The sequence below is a fragment of the Dendropsophus ebraccatus genome, chromosome 10 (assembly GCF_027789765.1).
Source record: "Dendropsophus ebraccatus isolate aDenEbr1 chromosome 10, aDenEbr1.pat, whole genome shotgun sequence".
Classification (NCBI taxonomy): domain Eukaryota; kingdom Metazoa; phylum Chordata; class Amphibia; order Anura; family Hylidae; genus Dendropsophus; species Dendropsophus ebraccatus.
The window spans coordinates 42,724,637-42,744,572 of record NC_091463.1 but is presented as its reverse complement, the minus strand read 5'-3'; the positions used below and the strand labels follow the sequence as shown (position 1 = coordinate 42,744,572).

Here is a 19,936-nt window from a genome sequence, read left to right as displayed (position 1 = left end):
TCGATCGCCACCCCGATCGCCACCCCCGCCCCTCTGATCGCCGCCCCGATCGCCACCCCCGCCGCCGCTCTGATCGCCGCCGCCGCTCCGATTGCCGCCGCTCCGATCGCCCAACTAGGCTCCCCTCTTCAGCCAATCAGTGCCGTGCATTGATCGGCTGAAGAGGGAAGCCGGGAATTTCAAACGGCTCCTCTTCAGCCAATCAGTGCTGCCGTGCATTGATTAGCTGAAGAGGGGATCCGGGAATTTCAAACGGCTTCTCTTCAGCCAATCAGTGTTGAAGAGGAGCCGTTTGAAATTCCGGGCTCATCTCTTTAGCCAATCAATGCGCTGAAGAGGGGATCCGGGGATTTCTAAGACCCGCTACGCGGAGCAGGTAACGTATGCTTGCGGCAGCGGGGGGCGATCGGAGCGGCAACGGGAATTTCAAACAGCTCCTCTTCAGCCAATCAGTGCTGCCGTGCATTGATTGGCTGAAGAGGGGAGCCGGGAATTTCAAACGGCTCCTCTTCAGCCAATCAGTGCTGAAGAGGAGCAAGAGGTGGGGGGGTCAATCAGAGCGGCGGCGTGGGTGGCGATCGTGGCGGCGGCAGGGGTGGCGATCGGAGCGGCGGCGGGGGTGGCGATCAGAGCGGCGGGGGTGGCGATCGAGCCGTCCCAGGGGGCTGCGGATGAGCGGGGGGCCGGGCTGCGAGCGGAGTGGCCGGACTATCGCGCGACGACTGTTTACACGGAACGATCAGCGAATTTTTTGCGAACGACGATTTAAGAACATGTTAAAAGATCAAAATGAATGATTGATCGATCGTTCGCCGCATTTACACGTATGATTATCGCTCCAATTCGATCGTTTTTGCGAAAATTCGCCCGATAATCGTTCCGTGTAAACGTAGCATTAGACATGAGTTGGAAACAGATGGGTGTAACCAGCTCACCAGGATAGTGCACGACCAAGGAACTTTACAATCTTGAAGGCTTAGATATACATAAACTGTAGAAGTCAGCACTTTCTTCGAGTAAAATCAATTTATTGTAAATCCATTTGTCCATAAAATAGTAGAAAATGTCCAAAGCTACAAAAACATGCAGAACACACAGTCTGACACGTTTTTGGCCTGAACTGGCCCTTAATCATAGATAGTGTGTATTAAGCCAAACTAAGGTAAAGTATAAGTAGCTTCTATCTGCTTTTGCCATAAGTAGGAAGTCAACTTCACACACCTCCCTTCATCACCTGTAGGCTAATGAATAATTAAGCAGACAGACACAAATATATGCAAAAAATAAACATATACAAATATTGCTAATAGTTCAATAAAAGATCTAGTCTATGATTTAATCCCTTGCCTCCACAGACTGTTTTGGCCTTAAAGCGACTCTGTACCCACAGTCCCCCCCCCCCCCCCAACCTCTTACAGATGCCTAATTTTAATGCAAGATCTGTCATGGGGTCCGTTTGGCAGGTGATGCAGTTATTGACCTATAAAACAACTTTTAAACTTGCAGCCCTGTATCAAATTGGCATGGTCGAGAGTGTCTGTGCCCTAGGCCTGCACTGCCTCTCTCTCCGTGATAATCGTTCCGTGTAAACGTAGCGTTAGACATGAGTTGGAAACAGATGGGTGTATATATATGCAAAAAATAAACATATACAAATATTGCTAATAGTTCAATAAAAGGTCTAGTCTATGATTCGTGTCAGGACTGTGCCTCGGCGCTCCTCGGTTCGGGCTGTGCAGCTGAGAAGGTGCTGAGTTTAATATTTCTGTGCGAGTGTCCTGAACCTTGTCTGAACACAGGTGTATCTTAGGTTTGTTTTGCTCCCCCGCCTTGCTCGCTATGCTAATGATAGCTTCAGGGTTAACCCTGCTGCTGTTCAGGTGATCTGCCTTGCTGGATTTTAGTGTTCCTTGCTAGGCTTTGCTTTGACACCTGCCTTGATCATATTGCCTGACCCTTGACTATGCGACTGCCTCCGATTTTGTACTTTTTTTTGTTTGTCTGTCTGTGTTACGTGTACCATCTATATCAGTGCAGGGACCGTCCTCGTGGTCGCCCGCAGATGCCTAGGGCTGTCAGTGGCAAGTAGGCAGGGACAGTGGGCAGGAACACAGCGGGGCTCAATGTCCATGTCCTTGTCTTTCCCACTGGTTGTCACTGACTGAATTACAGTTTGTTTGTTTGTTTATTTATTTTTATTTATAAAATAGGAAAAGGGGGTGATCTTTATTGATGAAAAAAAAAATTTTTTTCCCTTACTTTAACTTCTATCCCCCCTGGGGGACTTTAATTAATCCATGAGATCAGTGATAGATGGCTGGAGCCAAAAGCAATCTATTATCGAGCCAGGATTAGCTTCATTCAAATTCTTAGGCCCAACCGGTTAGAAAGAAGGGATCCCCCCTCATGTGTTGTTAAAGGGTTAATGCCCCGGGCCTATTTTTCAAAAAAGAATACTTTAGCATATAGTATATGGTTTCTATGGATACATAGACACTACGGCATCTTTGTTACAACAATGAGAGGAGCATATCATGGTGCTATAGACAGATGGTATGGCTTATAGATTTCTATGAGTATTTTGGCCATGTACTAGTTGGTCATGCATGTAAGCCTTAGTTTCTTGTTTCTTTAGCGGTACTATGATTCCCATCATCCTATGAAATAATATGCAGATTTTTATGAATTAATTTCTTAATAACAGGAAATGTAGAGAGTGGTACGAGATCAACTGCAACCTATAGTACCGAGGTTAACCCTTATACCAGAGGGAAATGGATACAAGAACAAACAAGAGTATATAGTGATGTCCTCAGATAACTAGTTTTGATACAAGAACAATGAGCTAATTCTGATAAGTAAAAACAATACAATATGTAGCGATGAAATATTAGCCTATTTAGGCTTAGATTTATTTATAAATATCAAGGTATGCTTATCATGTGCAATTAAAAGGTCAACTGCAATAGAATATCGTACAGTAAAATATAAACTTATTAAGAATAAGAAGAGCGCACTATAAAAAGTACCAAAATGAAAAAATAAATAAATAAAAAATATGAAAAAATGAGAAAGTTCATATATTGGTCTCTTGTAAGTGAATCAGTCTCATTCATTCATCAAAATGATCACTAATAATAAAAATAGCGATCCTTATTTTGGAGATATGATATTGATTGGATAGTTAATCAAGTGGCAATTGATGTTATAAACACTGGTTATTTGGTTAATTACATGAATTACTGTTGTTGTCAGTATTGTGTAAACAGTTAATACAGTAGACGCTTCATCTGCATTCCAATATTGGCAGCAGAAACTAGCAGGTGATTGTGCTGCTTGTTAGTGGCAAGTGTTTTTGCAGTATTGGAGCATGATTTTAAACAGTTAATTGAGTGCACGCTTGTTCTACATTTAGATACCGATCTGTAGCATATAGTGCAAGTTATTGTGCTTATTAGTTTACAGTGTTAGATGTCTGATGATAGTACAAGCACATTAGTGGTGCTGCGGCATATGTATCTGTATTAGCAAGACAGCGGCATAGATTTGGTGTCACAGACACCTCTCACCCGTCCTATGTTGGGAGTCTAATCTCGGAGGGTGGCGAGTTCAGTGTAGAGTCGTGCCGGCCGTGGTGATTATCTACCAGGCGGTAAAGCGCTTGTTGCGATGTCTGGCGCTTACTTTTGTAGAATCTGTGATCCACGCTTGCGCAGATGAATCTGTTGCCCGCGGGACCTCGTGAATTTTTGGTGCCAGATTTGGATGCTTATTGCCTCTTGATATAATAGTCTTTTAGATGAATGAATGTGACAAACTAGATATGTATGTTGTAGAAAAAGAATTCTTATTGTTTAAAGGAAAAGATATATTAGCTGGACGCGTTTCAAGGCCTTCTTTGGCTCTTTCCTCAGCAGCAAAATAGGTCACTTAATAAGACCTAGAGATGAGCGAACCTCGAGCATGCTCGAGTCGATCCGAACCTGAACTTTTGGCAGTTAATTAGCGGTGGCTGCTGAACTTGGATAAAGCCCTAAGGCTATGTGGAAAACATGGATATAGTCATTGGCTGTATCCATGTTTTCCAGACAACCTTAGAGCTTTATCCAAGTTCAGCAGCCACCACTAATCAAATGCCGATCGTTCGGGTCCGGTTCGCTCATCTCTAATAAGACCCAAAAGGAGCAAAAAGAAACAAAGGAAGAACTGTCAGTCAAAGTCCACTCTACCTTTTAGCAGCACAGGAACCTCCTGAGAATAATTGTATAAAGGCAGGGAAATACAGTAGGTGGGGAAGTTCATGGAAGGTTGTGAGACAGACTGCAGAATGGCACTTCTTAAATTTATTTAACAGCTATAGATGATACTTGCATCTGCACTGATAGGAAGACATTTTCTTCCAATTTCAATTTCAACTTTCCCTTCCTGCAGAGATTTCAAGGTCAAAAGCAGAGAGGTAAAAAAAAACTTTTATTTTCATGGACGCCTCCAGCCGTTAAACTGAATGGTGAGCTTGATAGGCTTCTCAGCTCAGGCTAATAGAGAGAGTCCTGATTGGGATAATCCTGTCTCATTAAAATTGGCAATAAAATGTAAATTGTCAAACTATGTAAAGTGGAATCAGTTGGTGCTGTACGAATGAAAAAGCATTTCAAGTGTTCAAAATGATATACAGTACTTGAAGACGTTTGTAAGATTTAGGGTGCCTTCACATGTACCGGATTCGCAGCGGATTTCATGCTGCAAGTTTGCAGTGAAGTCCGCTGCAAATCCATGTAGTGTGAAGTTCAATGGGGTTGCTTACCAGTAGCGGAATTTTCATTCTGCTGCAATTATGTAACCCGGCCCCTGTAACCCCCCACAGCCCGCCACCCGCAGCCCACGCCCAGCATACAGTATATTACCTGCTTAGCGCCGCAGCTGCGTGTGAGGCTCCTGGCTCCCGTTGGTCCCCAACAGCAAATCAGTGCTGCCCGTGCAATGGTTGGCTGATGGAGAGTGACGGGAGCCGGGAGCCTCACACACAGCCTGGTTAATTTTCATTCCGCTGCAGGTATGTAACCCCATTGAACTTTACACTACATGGATTTGCAGCGGATTTCGCTGAAAACTTGCAGCGTGAAATCTGCTGAGAATCCGCTACGTGTGAAGGCATCCTTAATTATATAACAAAGTACAGCTTATTAGGGGTGTAAACTAATAACTTATCTTACCCAGTCCAGCACCAGTGCTCCGGTTAACCCCAAAACTTCTTACTGTCTTGTTGTCCTTTCTTAGCTCCCCTGCATACATTACAGCCAACCACTGAGACTACACTGTGTTTAGAACCTTATCAGAGGAAGCAAAAAGAGGCACCTGGGTGACTATCACTGGAGTGGTTGTTATGAGTATGATGTACCTTGTTATTTTACAGACGTTTTTATTAAACGGCCATCATTTAATGATAATTAATGACTGTTATTTTGTAACAATGGCCATTACTAAACAAATACCAGCCGTTAGTTATTGTTAAATGATAGCTGTCCAATGGCGCTCCTTCCCTTCGGAGGCTTGCCTTGCGCCCACATGGCGCTTTATGTCCACATATGGGGTATTTACGGATTTGGGGGAAATTGCTCTATACATTTTGTGTATTTTTTTATCTTTTAACCCCTTGTGAAAATGAAAAAATCAACACAAGATCAATGATTTAGCATTTTTTACTCTAAATGTTGGTCTAGCCTTGATTTTTCCCATTTCCAGTACGAAAATACACCACATGTGGACATTATGTGCCATATGGGCACAGGGCAAGCGACCAAAGGGACAGAGCGCCATTTAGAGGCTGGAATGGAGGATGGAGGCCATGTCGCAATTACAAAGCTCCTGTGCTGCCAGATCAGTAGAAACCCCCCACAAGTGACCACTGTCTGGAAACTACACCCCATAAGGAATCTAACAAGGGGTGCAGTGAACATATGGACCCCACTAGTGATGGGCAAATTTGTCGAACATGTGCCAGGAAAATAAAAAATACCATTTTTTTTCATTTTCACGTCCCAAATGTGGCCGTCACCAGGGGGCCATATCCCCGCTGCCCCCCTTGTTAGATTCCTTATGGGGTGTAGTTTCCGGAATGGGGTAACTTGTGGGGGTTTCTACTGTCCTGGCGGCACAGAGGCTTTGTAATTGCATCATGGCAAGTCTCTAATGGGAATGGCGGCCATACCTATTTAGCTGGGGAAAAGGGACCATTCTAATTTATTTGGCGGTATTAGGAGAATTATTAGTTTATAAGGTTGAAAATGACAGGTGTCCATTAAATTCAACCTGTGTTGATCCAGAGGAAGGCAAAAAACCCTTGTAAGGCAGAGGACAGTAGCCTCATCATAGGGAAAAAATTTGTTCCTGACTCCATAATGGCGATCAGAATAATCCCTGGATCAACGTGACCCCTGAAATAGGAATAAGGGACAGAATTTAAAAAATGTAGAACTCCAATGATGTGTGGTATGCCTTGAAGCAATCCAGTATGCAGAGGCCGGGGTGATCAGGACAGGTGTCACACTGGAAAATGGTGTCCTTTCTGATCCCCCTGTTACGCCACACTCTGCACTTCTTCTGGGGTCTCCTGTTTTCCAGTGTGGGGGACGTCACCTGGAAAATGTTGCCCTGGTGCGATACGGGGTCCTTCATATCCAGAAGCACTGGGTCCACTCCATGGCTGCTAAATATTAGGGCTCGGGCAGCGAGGGACCGGAATGGTGAAGGATAACCCTTTTTTTGCATTCCTCAGCTGGCACCCACCGGCGGACTGATGCGGGCGCACGTCTCCGTCCGTGTCATAGACTCCATTCTATGCACGGGCGGATTCCGCTCTTCGTCCAATGTGTTCATACTTTGGACGGACGATGGAATCCGCCCATGCATAGGATGGAGTCTATGACACGGGTGGAGACGCGCGCCCACATCAGTTTGCCGGCGGGTGCCAGCTGCGGAATGCACAAAGGGTTATCCTTCGCCATTCCGCAGTGTGCACGTACCCTAAATCTGTAAGTGTACCCTGAGGTACTCTCACAGAGGTTGTAGAATTTCACGCCACACCGTCATCTCTTATTGGGACGGTACTGGCGGAAAAGACTTGTCTGGGGGGCAGCGTACGCTACGCTACTCCCAGACACGTCACTGGATGATGAGGATGATGAGGATGAATGGAGGAAAGAAGAGTCCCCCCCATTCATCCTCACTGGCTGTTTCGGTGTCGGAGGCAATAATAACGTATGCATCCGACGCCGAAAACACCCTGGGGGCCATCTTTATACAGGGACTAGTATATGGGGTATGTAAATGTGTTCTGGTGTAGTGTAAAACTTTATTTTGTGTAGTGTGGTGTAATGTAGTGTTTTTTTACGTTTTTTTTTAACAGTAAGGGGAAAAAAACCTACGCCAAAAAAGAAGCTGCTGATAAATGCCGCACTTATGTGCAGCACTTATCAGCAGACAGTGGCGGTAGGATATAGGGGGGAAAAACGCCCCTACGGCAAAAAGGAGGAGTTGCTGATCAGCGGCGCACTTACATGCGATGCTGATCAGCAGTCAGCGGCGTTAGGGTGAATAAAAAGAAAGAAAAAAATTTGGGAAAAAAAAAATATATATCTTTTTACCCCAAAGCAAAGGATCAGTGTATAATATACACTGATCAGCCGCTAGGGGGCAGTAGAATGGAGCTGGCGGAGATGGCCGAAGATGGGGGCGACGGAAAAGCCCGAAGAGCCGAAGATTCCAGACGAAGACCAAACGAAGACCGAACGAACCCGGAAGTGGCGGCGACGAGGAGAAGAGGATGCGCGGGACTGCGAATCTTCTTTCCAGAAGCCAGGATCAGGTGAGTATAGTGCACTACACTATACACACACCTGTTCTGCACCCCTCAGCTAACTAGCTGAGGGGTGCAGAACCCGGCCGGACACTTTTTAACTGTTAGATCGCAGTGATGGGCCGGCCGGTACTGTCGCCAGCGTCGCAGCGTCGCCATCTTTGATGGGGACAGTAATGGCGATTGGTGTTGTCCCGGACAGCACTCATCGCCATTGCTTTCCGGGTCACCGGTATTCTGTATTCAGCTGCTATCGGCTGATCTGTATTGATCAGCTGATAGCATCGATCGTCGGCACGGGGGGGGGGTTAACCACCACCGATGCCGACGAGCAGAGATGGCCTGCTATACATTATAGCAGGCCATCTTCCCTGATCGCTGTGTGTGAAAACACAGCGATCAGGGAAACATCGGGCGTAAATTTACGTCCATTTGCGCTAAGTACCAAGGTGCGGGGGCGTAAATTTACGCCTGATGTCGTTAAGGGGTTAATGGCCATTTGGCTTGTATATTATTTACAAATTTTTACCTTAGCCTGTATTTTGTCTATGTTTAACCCTTTGAGGACCAAGCCCAAAATGACTCAATTTTCAATTTTGTGTTTTAGTTTTTTCCTCCTCCCCTTCTAAGACCTCTAGCGCTTTCAATTTTTATTTACAGGGCCATGTGACGGCTTGTTTTTTACAGGAGTAGTTGGACTTTGTAATGGCATCTTTCATTCTACCATAACATGTATGATGGAACCCCCAAATAATTATTTATGAAGATTGGTGAAATCGTAAAAAAGAATGCAATATGATAACTTTTGGGGGGTTCCTGTGTCCATGTAATGCACTATACGGTAAAAGCGACATGATACCATTATTCTGTAGGTCAGCCCAAACACAACCATATGCAGGTTTACACATATTTTATAATGTTCTATATATATTCTTTAATGAAATCCTTTTTTTGCAATTCATTATTAACTAGATTTGCATTTCCAGGGAAATACATAGTGCTTGAAAAGAGCGCCCCTTTACCAGTGACTTCCATTTAACTTTAATCCTGGGTGCCGTCCCTTTAAGAGCGACTTGGGTCCCATCCCTTTAACCTCTTAAGGACATAGGACGTACCGGTACGTCCTATGTCCTCATTAGCACTTCAAAGCGGGGCCGCGCGGCGGCCCCGCTTTGAAGTGCCGCGATCCCGGGTGCCGCGTGTAGCCCGGGACCGCCGCTATTAGCGGGCACGGTCCGATCGCCGTGCCCGCTAATTAGCTAATCGGAGGCAGCTGTCAAAGTTGACAGCTGCCTCCGATTACCGGAGGCAACGTTTCCCTGGTGTCTAGTGGGGGAGATCGCTCCTCCGGGACCTTGTCCCGGAGGAGCGATCTCCGTTACTGATGCCGGCCGGGGACGCGTCCAAGATGGCGCCGTCCTCGGCTCGGCACTCGTTTGTTTCCGGCTGCAGCAGCCGAAAGCAAACGAGTGCCGATCTCATGGATCTCTGCAGCATATCTATGCTGCAGAGATCTCTATGAGAGATCAAAGTATATATACTAGAAGTCCCCCAGGGGGGCTTCTAGTATATGTGTAAAAAAAAAAAAAAAACGTAGTTGTTAATAGTAAAAATCCCCCTCCCCTAATAAAAGTCTGAATCACCCCCCTTTTCCCAGGTTTTAAATAAAAGTAAACAAATAAATAAATAAATAAACATGTTTGGTATCGCCGCGTGCGTAATCGCCCGAACTATTAATTAATCACATTCCTGATCTCGTACGGTAAACGGCGTCAGCGCAAAAAAATCCCAAAGTGCAAAATTGCGCATTTTTGGTCGCATCAAATCCAGAAAAAATGTAATAAAAAGCGATCAAAAAGTCGTATATGCGCAATCAAGGTACCGATAGAAAGATCACATCATGGCGCAAAAAATGACACCTCGCACAGCCCCATAGACCAAAGGATAAAAGCGCTATAAGCCTGGGAATGGAGCGATTTTAAGGAATGTATATTGGTTAACAACGGTTTGAATTTTTTACAGGCCATCAGATACAATATAAGTTATACATGTTATATATCGTTTTAATCGTAACGACTTGAGGAACATGCATAACAAGTCAGTTTTACCCCAGGGCGAATGGCGTAAAAACACATTTCCCCCAAATAAAAGAAATGCGTTTTTTTTTTCAATTTCACCACACTTTGAATTTTTTTCTGGTTTCGCAGTGTACTTTATGCAAAAATTCAGCCTGTAATTGCAAAGTACAATTAGTGACGCAAGAAATAAGGGGTCATGTGGGTTTCTAGGTGGAAAAATGCAAGTGCTATGACCTTTTAAACACAAGGAGGAAAAACCGAAAACGTAAAAACGAAAATGGGCCATGTCCTTAAAGGGTTAAGAGCAACTTGGCTCCCGTCCCTTTAAGAGCGACATGGGTCCCTTTAGGAGCGACCTGGGTCACTTTAAGAGCGACGTGGGTCCCTTCGCTCTTGAAGGGACCCAGGTCACTCTTAACGGAACCCAGGTCGCTCTTAAAGGAACCCAGGTCGCTCCTAAAGGTACCTAGGTCACTCTTAAAGGGTCCCAGGTCGCTCTTAAAGGTACCCAGGTCGCTCTTAAAGGGACCCAGGTCTCTCTTAATGGAACCCATTTTGCTCTTAAAGGGACCCAGATCACTCTTAAAGGGACCAATTTCACTCTAAAAGGGCCCCAGGTCGCTCTTAATGGGCCCCCGTTGCACTTAAAGGGACCCAAATGGCTTTTAAAGGGACCCAGGTCGCTCTTAAAGGGACCCATTTCGCTCTTAAAGGGACCCATTTTGCTCTTAAAGGGACCAATTTCACGCTTAAAGGGACCCATTTCACTCTTAAAGGGACCCAGTTCGCTCTTAAAAGGACCCATTTTGCTCTTAAAGGGACATATTTCGCTCTAAAAGGGACATATTTCGCTCTTAAAGGGACCCAGGTCGCTCTTAAAGGGACATATTTTGCTCTTAAAGGGACCCAGGTCGCTCTTAAAGGGACCCAGGTCGCTCTTAAAGGGACCAATTTCACTCTTAAAGGGACCAATTTCACACTTAAAGGGACCAATTTCGCTCTTAAAGGGACCCAGGTCGCTCTTAAAGGGACCCATGTTGCTCTTAAAGGGACATATTTCGCTCTTAAAGGGACATATTTTGCTCTTAAAGGGACATATTTCGCTCTTAAAGGGACATATTTTGCTCTTAAAGGGACCCAGGTCGCTCTTAAAGGGACCCATTTTGCTCTTAAAGGGACCCATTTCGCTCTTAAAGGGACCCAGATCGCTCTTAAAGGGACACATTTTGCTCTTAAAGGGACCCAGGTCGCTCTTAAAGGGACCCATTTTGTCCTTAAACGGACCCAGGTCGCTCTTAAAGAGACCAATTTCACGCTTAAAGGGACCAATTTCGCTCTTAAAGGGACCAAGGTCGCTGTTAAAGGGACCCATTTTGCTCTTAAAGGGACATATTTCGCTCTTAAAGGGACATATTTTGCTCTTAAAGGGACCCAGGTCGCTCTTAAAGGGACCCATTTCGCTCTTAAAGGGACCCAGATCGCTCTTAAAGGGACCCAGATCGCTCTTAAAGGGACCCAGGTCGCTCTTAAAGAGACCCAGGTCGCTCTTAAAGGGACCCATTTTGCTCTTAAAGGGACCCAGGTTGCTCTTAAAAGGACCCATTTTGCTCTTAAAGCGACATATTTCGCTCTTAAAGGGACCCAGGTCGCTCTTTAAGGGACCAATTTCTCTCTTAAAGGGACCAATTTCGCTCTTAAAGGGACCAATTTCGCTCTTAAAGGGACCCAGGTCGCTCTTAAAAGGACATATTTTGCTCTTAAAGGGACATATTTCGCTCTTAAAGTGACCCAGGTCGCTCTTAAAGGGACCCAGGTTGCTCTTAAAGGGACCAATTTCACGCTTAAAGGGACCAATTTCGCTCTTAAAGGGAGATATTTTGCTCTTAAAGGGACCCAGGTCACTCTTAAAGGGACCCATTTTGCTCTTAAAGGGACCCATTTTGCTCTTAAAGGGACCCAGATCGCTCTTAAAGGGACCCATTTTGCTCTTAAAGGGACCCATTTTGCTCTTAAAGGGACCCAGATTGCTCTTAAAGGGACCCAGGTCGCTCTTAAAGGGACCCAGGTCGCTCTTAAAGGGACCCATTTTGCTCTTAAAGGGACCCAGGTCGCTCTTAAAGGGACTAATTTCACTCTTAAAGGGACCAATTTCACGCTTAAAGGGACCAATTTCGCTTTTAAAGGGACCCAGGTCGCTCTTAAAGGGACCCATTTTGCTCTTAAAGGGACATATTTCGCTCTTAAAGGGACATATTTTGCTCTTAAAGGGACCCAGGTCACTCTTAAAGGGACCCATTTCGCTCTTAAAGGGACCCATTTCGCGCTTAAAGGGACCCATTTCACTCTTAAAGGGACCCAGGTCGCTCTTAAAAGGACCCATTTTGCTCTTAATTGACATATTTCACTCTTAAAGGGACATATTTTGCTCTTATAGGGACATATTTTGCTCTTAAAGGGACCCAGGTCGCTCTTAAAGGGACCCATTTTGCTCTTAAAGGGACCCATTTCGCTCTTAAAGGGACCCAGATCGCTCATAAAGGGACCCAGATCGCTCTTAAAGGGACCCAGATCGCTCTTAAAGGGACCCAGGTCGCTCTTAAAGGGACCCAGGTCGCTCTTAAAGGGACCCATTTTGCTCTTAAAGGGACCCAGGTCGCTCTTAAAGGGACCAATTTTGCTCTTAAAGGGACATATTTTGCTCTTAAAGGGATATATTTCGCTCTTAAAGGGACCCAGGTCGCTCTTAAATGGACCCAGATCGCTCTTAAAGGGACCCATTTTGCTCTTAAAGGGACCCATTTCACTCTTAAAAGGACCCAGGTTGCTCTTAAAAGGACCCATTTTGCTCTTAAAGCGACATATTTACCTCTTAAAGGGACCCAGGTTGCTCTTAAAGGGATATATTTCGCTCTTAAAGGGACATATTTCGCTCTTAAAGGGACCCAGGTCGCTCTTAAATGGACCAATTTCACTCTTAAAGGGACCAATTTCGCTCTTAAAGGGACCAATTTCACTCTTAAAGGGACCAATTTCGCTCTTAAAGGGACCAATTTCGCTCTTAAAGGGACCCAGGTCGCTCTTAAAGGAACATATTTTGCTCTAGAAGGGACCCAGGTTGCTCTTAAAGGGACCAATTTCGCTCTTAAAGGGACCTTGGTCGCTCTTGAAGGGACATATTTCGCTCTTAAAAGGACCCAGGTTGCTCTTAAAAGGGACCCGGGACGCTCTTAAAGGGACCCAGGTCGCTCTAGCCTTTTGGAGTGTCCCGTCCGTTTAAGAGCAACTTGGGTCCCGTCCCTTTAAGAGTGACTTGGACATATTTTGCTCTTAAAGGGACCCAGGTCGCTTTTAAAGGGACCCATTTCGCTCTTAAAGGGACCCATTTCGCGCTTAAAGGGACCCATTTCACTCTTAAAGGGACCCAGGTCGCTCTTAAAAGAACCCATTTTGCTCTTAAAGGGACATATTTCACTCTTAAAGGGACATATTTTGCTCTTATAGGGACATATTTTGCTCTTAAAGGGACCCAGGTCGCTCTTAAAGGGACCCATTTTGCTCTTAAAGGGACCCATTTCGCTCTTAAAGGGACCCAGATCGCTCTTAAAGGGACCCAGATCGCTCTTAAAGGGACCCATTTTGCTCTTAAAGGGACCCAGGTCGCTCTTAACCTCTTAAGGACATAGGACGTACCGGTACGTCCTATGTCCTCACTTGCACTTCAAAGCGGGGCCGCGCGGCGGCCCCGCTTTGAAGTGCCGCGATCCCGGGTGCCGCGTGTAGCCCGGGACCGCCGCTATTAGCGGGCACGGTCTGATCGCCGTGCCCGCTAATTAGCTAATCGGAGGCAGCTGTCAAAGTTGACAGCTGCCTCCGATTACCGGAGGCAACGTTTCCCTGGTGTCTAGTGGGGGAGACAAGGTCCCGGAGGAGCGATCTCCGTTACTGATGCCGGCCGGGGACGCGTCCAAGATGGCGCCGTCCTCGGCTCGGCACTCGTTCGTTTTCGGCTGCAGCAGCCGAAAGCAAACGAGTGCCGATCTCATGGATCTCTGCAGCATATCTATGCTGCAGAGATCTCAATGAGAGATCAAAGTGTATATACTAGAAGTCCCCCAGGGGGGCTTCTAGTATATGTGTAAAAAAAAAAAAAAAAAGTGTTGTTAATAGTAAAAAGCCCCCTCCCCTAATAAAAGTCTGAATCACCCCCCTTTTCCCAGGTTTTAAATAAAAGTAAACAAATAAATAAATAAATAAACATGTTTGCTATCGCCGCGTGCGTAATCGCCCGAACTATTAATTAATCACATTCCTGATCTCGTACGGTAAACGGCGTCAGCGCAAAAAAATCCCAAAGTGCAAAATTGCGCATTTTTGGTCGCATCAAATCCAGAAAAAATGTAATATAAAGCGATCAAAAAGTCGTATATGCGCAATCAAGGTACCGATAGAAAGAACACATCATGGCGCAAAAAATTACACCTGACACAGCCCCATAGACCAAAGGATAAAAGCGCTATAAGCCTGGGAATGGAGCGATTTTAAGGAACGTATATTGGTTAACAACGGTTTGAATTTTTTACAGGCCATCAGATACAATATAAGTTATACATGTTATATATCGTTTTAATCGTAACGACTTGAGGAACATGCATAACAAGTCAGTTTTACCACAGGGCGAATGGCGTAAAAACACATTTCCCCCAAATAAAAGAAATGCGTTTTTTTTTTCAATTTCACCACACTTTGAATTTTTTTCTGGTTTCGCAGTGTACTTTATGCAAAAATTCAGCCTGTAATTGCAAAGTACAATTAGTGAAGCAAAAAATAAGGGGTCATGTGGGTTTCTAGGTGGAAAAATGCAAGTGCTATGACCTTTTAAACACAAGGAGGAAAAACCGAAAACGTAAAAACGAAAATGGGCCATGTCCTTAAAGGGTTAAAGGGACCCAGGTCGCTCTTAAAGGGACCCATTTTGCTCTTAAAGGGACCCAGGTCGCTCTTAAAGGGACCAATTTTGCTCTTAAAGGGACCAATTTTGCTCTTAAAGGGACATATTTTGCTCTTAAAGGGACATATTTCGCTCTTAAAGGGACCCAGGTCGCTCTTAAATGGACCCATTTCGCTCTTAAAGGGACCCATTTTGCTCTTAAAGGGACCCATTTTGCTCTTAAAGGGACCCAGATCGCTCTTAAAGGGACCCATTTTGCTCTTAAAGGGACCCATTTCACTCTTAAAGGGACCCAGGTTGCTCTTAAAAGGACCCATTTTGCTCTTAAAGTGACATATTTCGCTCTTAAAGGGACCCAGGTTGCTCTTAAAGGGATATATTTCGCTCTTAAAGGGACATATTTCGCTCTTAAAGGGACCCAGGTCGCTCTTAAATGGACCAATTTCACTCTTAAAGGGACCAATTTCGCTCTTAAAGGGACCAATTTCGCTCTTAAAGGGACCCAGGTCGCTCTTAAAGGAACATATTTTGCTCTTAAAGGGACCCAGGTCGCTCTTAAAGGGACCAATTTTGCTCTTAAAGGGACCAATTTTGCTCTTAAAGGGACATATTTTGCTCTTAAAGGGACATATTTCGCTCTTAAAGGGACCCAGGTCGCTCTTAAATGGACCCATTTCGCTCTTAAAGGGACCCATTTTGCTCTTAAAGGGACCCATTTTGCTCTTAAAGGGACCCAGATCGCTCTTAAAGGGACCCATTTTGCTCTTAAAGGGACCCATTTCACTCTTAAAGGGACCCAGGTTGCGCTTAAAAGGACCCATTTTGCTCTTAAAGCGACATATTTCGCTCTTAAAGGGACCCAGGTTGCTCTTAAAGGGATATATTTCGCTCTTAAAGGGACATATTTCGCTCTTAAAGGGACCCAGGTCGCTCTTAAATGGACCAATTTCACTCTTAAAGGGACCAATTTCGCTCTTAAAGGGACCAATTTCGCTCTTAAAGGGACCCAGGTCGCTCTTAAAGGAACATATTTTGCTCTTAAAGGGACCCAGGTCGCTCTTAAAGGGACATATTTTGCTCTAGAAGAGACCCAGGTTGCTCTTAAAGGGACCAATTTCGCTCTTAAAGGGACCTTGGTCGCTCTTGAAGGGACATATTTCGCTCTTAAAAGGACCCAGGTTGCTCTTAAAAGGGACCCGGGACGCTCTTAAAATGACCCAGGTCGCTCTAGCGACATGGGTCTCTTTAAGAGCGACATGGGTCCCATACCTTTTGGAGTGTCCCGTCCCTTTAAGAGTGACTTGGATCCCTTTAAGAGCTACATGGGACCCTTTAAGAGCGACTTGGGTCCCGTCCCTTTAAGAGCGACTTGGGTCCCGCCACTTTAAGAGCGACTTGGGTACCTTTAAGAACGACTTGGGTCCCTTTAAGAGCGACATGGCTCCCGTCCCTTTAAGAGCAACTTGGGTCCCTTTAAGAGCGACATGGCTCCCGTCCCTTTAAGAGAGACTTGGGTCCCTTTAAGAGCGACTTGCGTTCCTTTATGGGTGACCTGGGTCCCTTTAAGAGCGATCTGAGTACTTATAATGGTAAAGATCATTGCTCGGTTACCATGACAATCTTACTCATGTCGGGGAGACAAAATCGTTAAGGACCTTCCATATATTACATCTTCTATTGGCCAATAGTGGACATGTGACTGTGGATGGTGTGATACATTGCATGACGAGACCTTAGAGTTCCTATTGGCTGCTATATTTCAGCTATTTGCATATGTGCTGTGATTGGCTGTTAGCGGTTAGAGTGTGGCCATTATTTGCAATGGGCCATTATTTTCTATGGGAAATTTGGGGTCGTTTAACGTAAATTTCTTAAAAACGACAAATCCGATCGAAACGATAAATAGATAGCACACCACACACCGCCGAGGGCTTCGAAACGCAGTTTGAACGGAGTGTGTGCACAAAGCGGTTCGGGCTGTATTACGCGCAGAAAAATGGCTGGAAGAAGAAGAAGAAGAATACGGATTACAATATAGTGCTTTTCAAGCACTATAATAAAATGGGCCTATTGTGACGCTTATAACGTTTTTATTTTTTCACCCATGGGGCTGTATGGGGTGTAATTTTTTCCGCCACGATCTCTAGCTTTTATTAATACCATATTTGTTAAGATCAGAAGTTTTGATCACTTTTTATAATTTTTTATATATATATATATATATATATATATATATATATATATATATATATAGTGTATTTGTGTGTATATATATATATATATGTATATTTATACAAGAAATGGGTAATCCTGGCAATTATTTTGCTCTGTTCGTTTACGCTGTTCGCTGGTAGTGATGACGCTTGTTATATTTTAATAGATCGGACAATTACGCACACTACGGTATATGTTTATTTATTTATTTTTATATGTTTTATTTATATAATGGGAAAGGGGGGGTGATCTAAACTTTTATTGGGGAAGGGGCTTTGGGATATTGTAATAATGATTTGAACTTTTTTTTAAACACATTTTAAGTCCCAAAAGCCGATCGAACCGCACAAAGGAAGGTAAGAGACTTTTCGCAGTCCGATACAGCGATCACAGCGTTTAAGGGGTTAATGACACGCTGCAGTGCGATTGCTGGCGCGATTGCTGCAGCCTGTCATTAACGGTGAGGTACCGGCTGCTCACTGCAGCCGGCCCTGACCTCCTATGAAGCGCACTCCGCTCCGGAGCGCACTTCTTAGGTCAGGACATACCAGTACACCCAGGGTCGTTTGGGCACAGACTTCCAGGGTGTACCGGTACGTCCTAGGTCGTCTAGGAGTTAAGAGAATGATTACATGTTCTAAATCATACTGTTTTTGTTGTGAAAAAAAAAATCTATAAAAAATCATTGAAATAAAGTTCGCCAATGATCCAGAGGAGGCATGGAAGAAGTTCATGTGGTCAGATAAGATAAAAATAAAACTTTATGGTATACAGGGGCATAACTTCCACTATAGCTGCCATAGCAGTTGCTATGGGGCCCGCTGCATCAGGGGGCCCCATGGCCTGCTCCTGCAATACACTGGACCCCCTGAGCCATCATCATTTGCAGTACCCATTGGCCAAGCTGGCCTATGGGATTTTGCAAATGTCCCTTTAACTGCAAGTACTCCTGACCAGCGCTTGCAGTTATGTAGTTTTTACTACACTTGACGGTTTAGTGGTCAGTTTGGGGGCCCAATCAAAAGTTTGCTATGCGGCCCAGCCAATTCTAGTTACGCCCCTGATGGTATCAACTCCACTTGCTGTGTTTGGAGGATACAACCATAAAAACACAGTGCCAACCATAAAGCATAGGGGTTGAAACATCATACTTTGTGGGTTACAGGACAACTGCACCGTATTAAAGGGAGAATGAGTGGAGCGACAAAATTTTGGCCAACAACCACCTTCCCTAAGCATTGAACATGGGTTGTAGCTGGGTCTTCCAACACAACAATGACCCAAAACATAGAGCCAGGACAACTAAGGAGCAGCTCTGTAAGAAGCATTTCAAGGTCCTGGATTGGCCTAGCTAGTGTCCAGACCTGAACCCAATAGAAAATCTTTGGAGGGAGCTGAAACTCAATGTTGTCTATCAACGGCCCGAAACCTGAAAGATCTGGCAGTGTATGAAAAAGTTATTTCCCCACTAAATGAAATTGTGTTTTTGCCCGAAAGTTGACTAATACTAAAGAAATCTTTCTGAATGTTCCAGTATGAGTCCAGATGAATTAGGCAATTTTATTGACAATGGGGGACATCAAGACTGGTGTAAATTTGTATCATGATCGCACAGATTTGTATCATCATTTACAACTGCTTAAATCATAATAAATCTGGTTTTGGAGGCAGCCTCTCCTCCTTTCCACCTTAGGCCCCAACCAACACCCTCTTCCTCTCAGTCTGCCTGCCCTTCAAGCAAGCAGGGATTATGATTAGCGTACGCCAGAGTGAAAGAATCTGCGCCTTCTCCCTGGCTCCAAGGATGCATCCTTGATAAATATCCCGCACTATACATTATGATTCCTAGCCTGATGGACAGATTTTGATTAAAAAAATAAAGATTATAGTGTGTTTATTAACCTACCAGAAATACATTTCTATACCATAGCGTTTACAAATAGTCATTGTGTCATGTCTATTACTTATTAAATTGTAACATGAGTGAATACCGTAAATGTTCTTATAAATATATATATCTATATATTATAAACAATAATAATTGACATATTTTATTACATTCTTCTTTTAGCTACTTCTTGCGCCTGGAGGCACTTATTCTCAAGAAGGATTTCTATCCGGCTGTCTTATCTCTGTTGTCTGCAGCAAGAGACCTGACAGCAGCTGCAGAAGGTAAGACATTACTATTCCTCAATCACACAGTTATTAGAAAATAGATATTTATACAATATAGAATAGACATTTTTCTTAAGCCATCACCATTTTCTGCTAATACTTCTGTACAGTTGTTTTTAGTTATTGTTCTTTCATCTGCCCATGATCTACAGTGGTAACAGTTGTTAGTGTTATTGTAGCATCAACATGTGAGCTACTGTAGCTTTCCCAAACTCTTGAAAGGCTAATCTGTTTTGCATAGCTCAGTAGACTTAACATTCAGGAGTCTGGGAAAGCCCTATGTTCCAACATCCTATTAACCCCTTAAGGTCAAAGCCAATTTTAGTTTTTGCGCTTTTTTCACCTAGAGACCCATATGAGCCCTTATTTTTCGCGAAACCAATTGTACTTTGCAATGACAGACTTTATTTTCCCATAAAAAATGTTGCAAAACCAGAAAAAAATCATTTGCGCTGTCAAATTTTTAAAAAAAGGATTTTTTTTTTGTTTCCGGGAGTTTCGTGTTATCTATGTTCTTCACATCAGTACGATTACAATGATATGCAACTTGTATAATTTTTATTTTATTTGACGGCTTTTAAAAAATGTAAATGTAAATGTGTTTAAAAGTGTTCTATTCCCAGCCTTATAACGCATTTATTTTTTTGTCTACGGAGCTGAATGAGG

The 19,936-nt window shown here is 44.2% G+C and overlaps 1 protein-coding gene across 3 annotated transcripts in view; it reads left to right on the top strand.

Annotated features, from left to right (window-relative positions):
* Positions 1-19,936, top strand: part of LOC138802812 (uncharacterized) — a 173,599-nt gene that overhangs the window by 45,195 nt on the left and 108,468 nt on the right. For all 3 annotated transcript variants that reach the window (XM_069986491.1, XM_069986492.1, XM_069986494.1), the window contains one exon: positions 19,167-19,267. In XM_069986491.1, the coding sequence (XP_069842592.1) occupies positions 19,167-19,267 (101 nt within the window). The remainder of the gene's footprint in view (positions 1-19,166; positions 19,268-19,936) is intronic.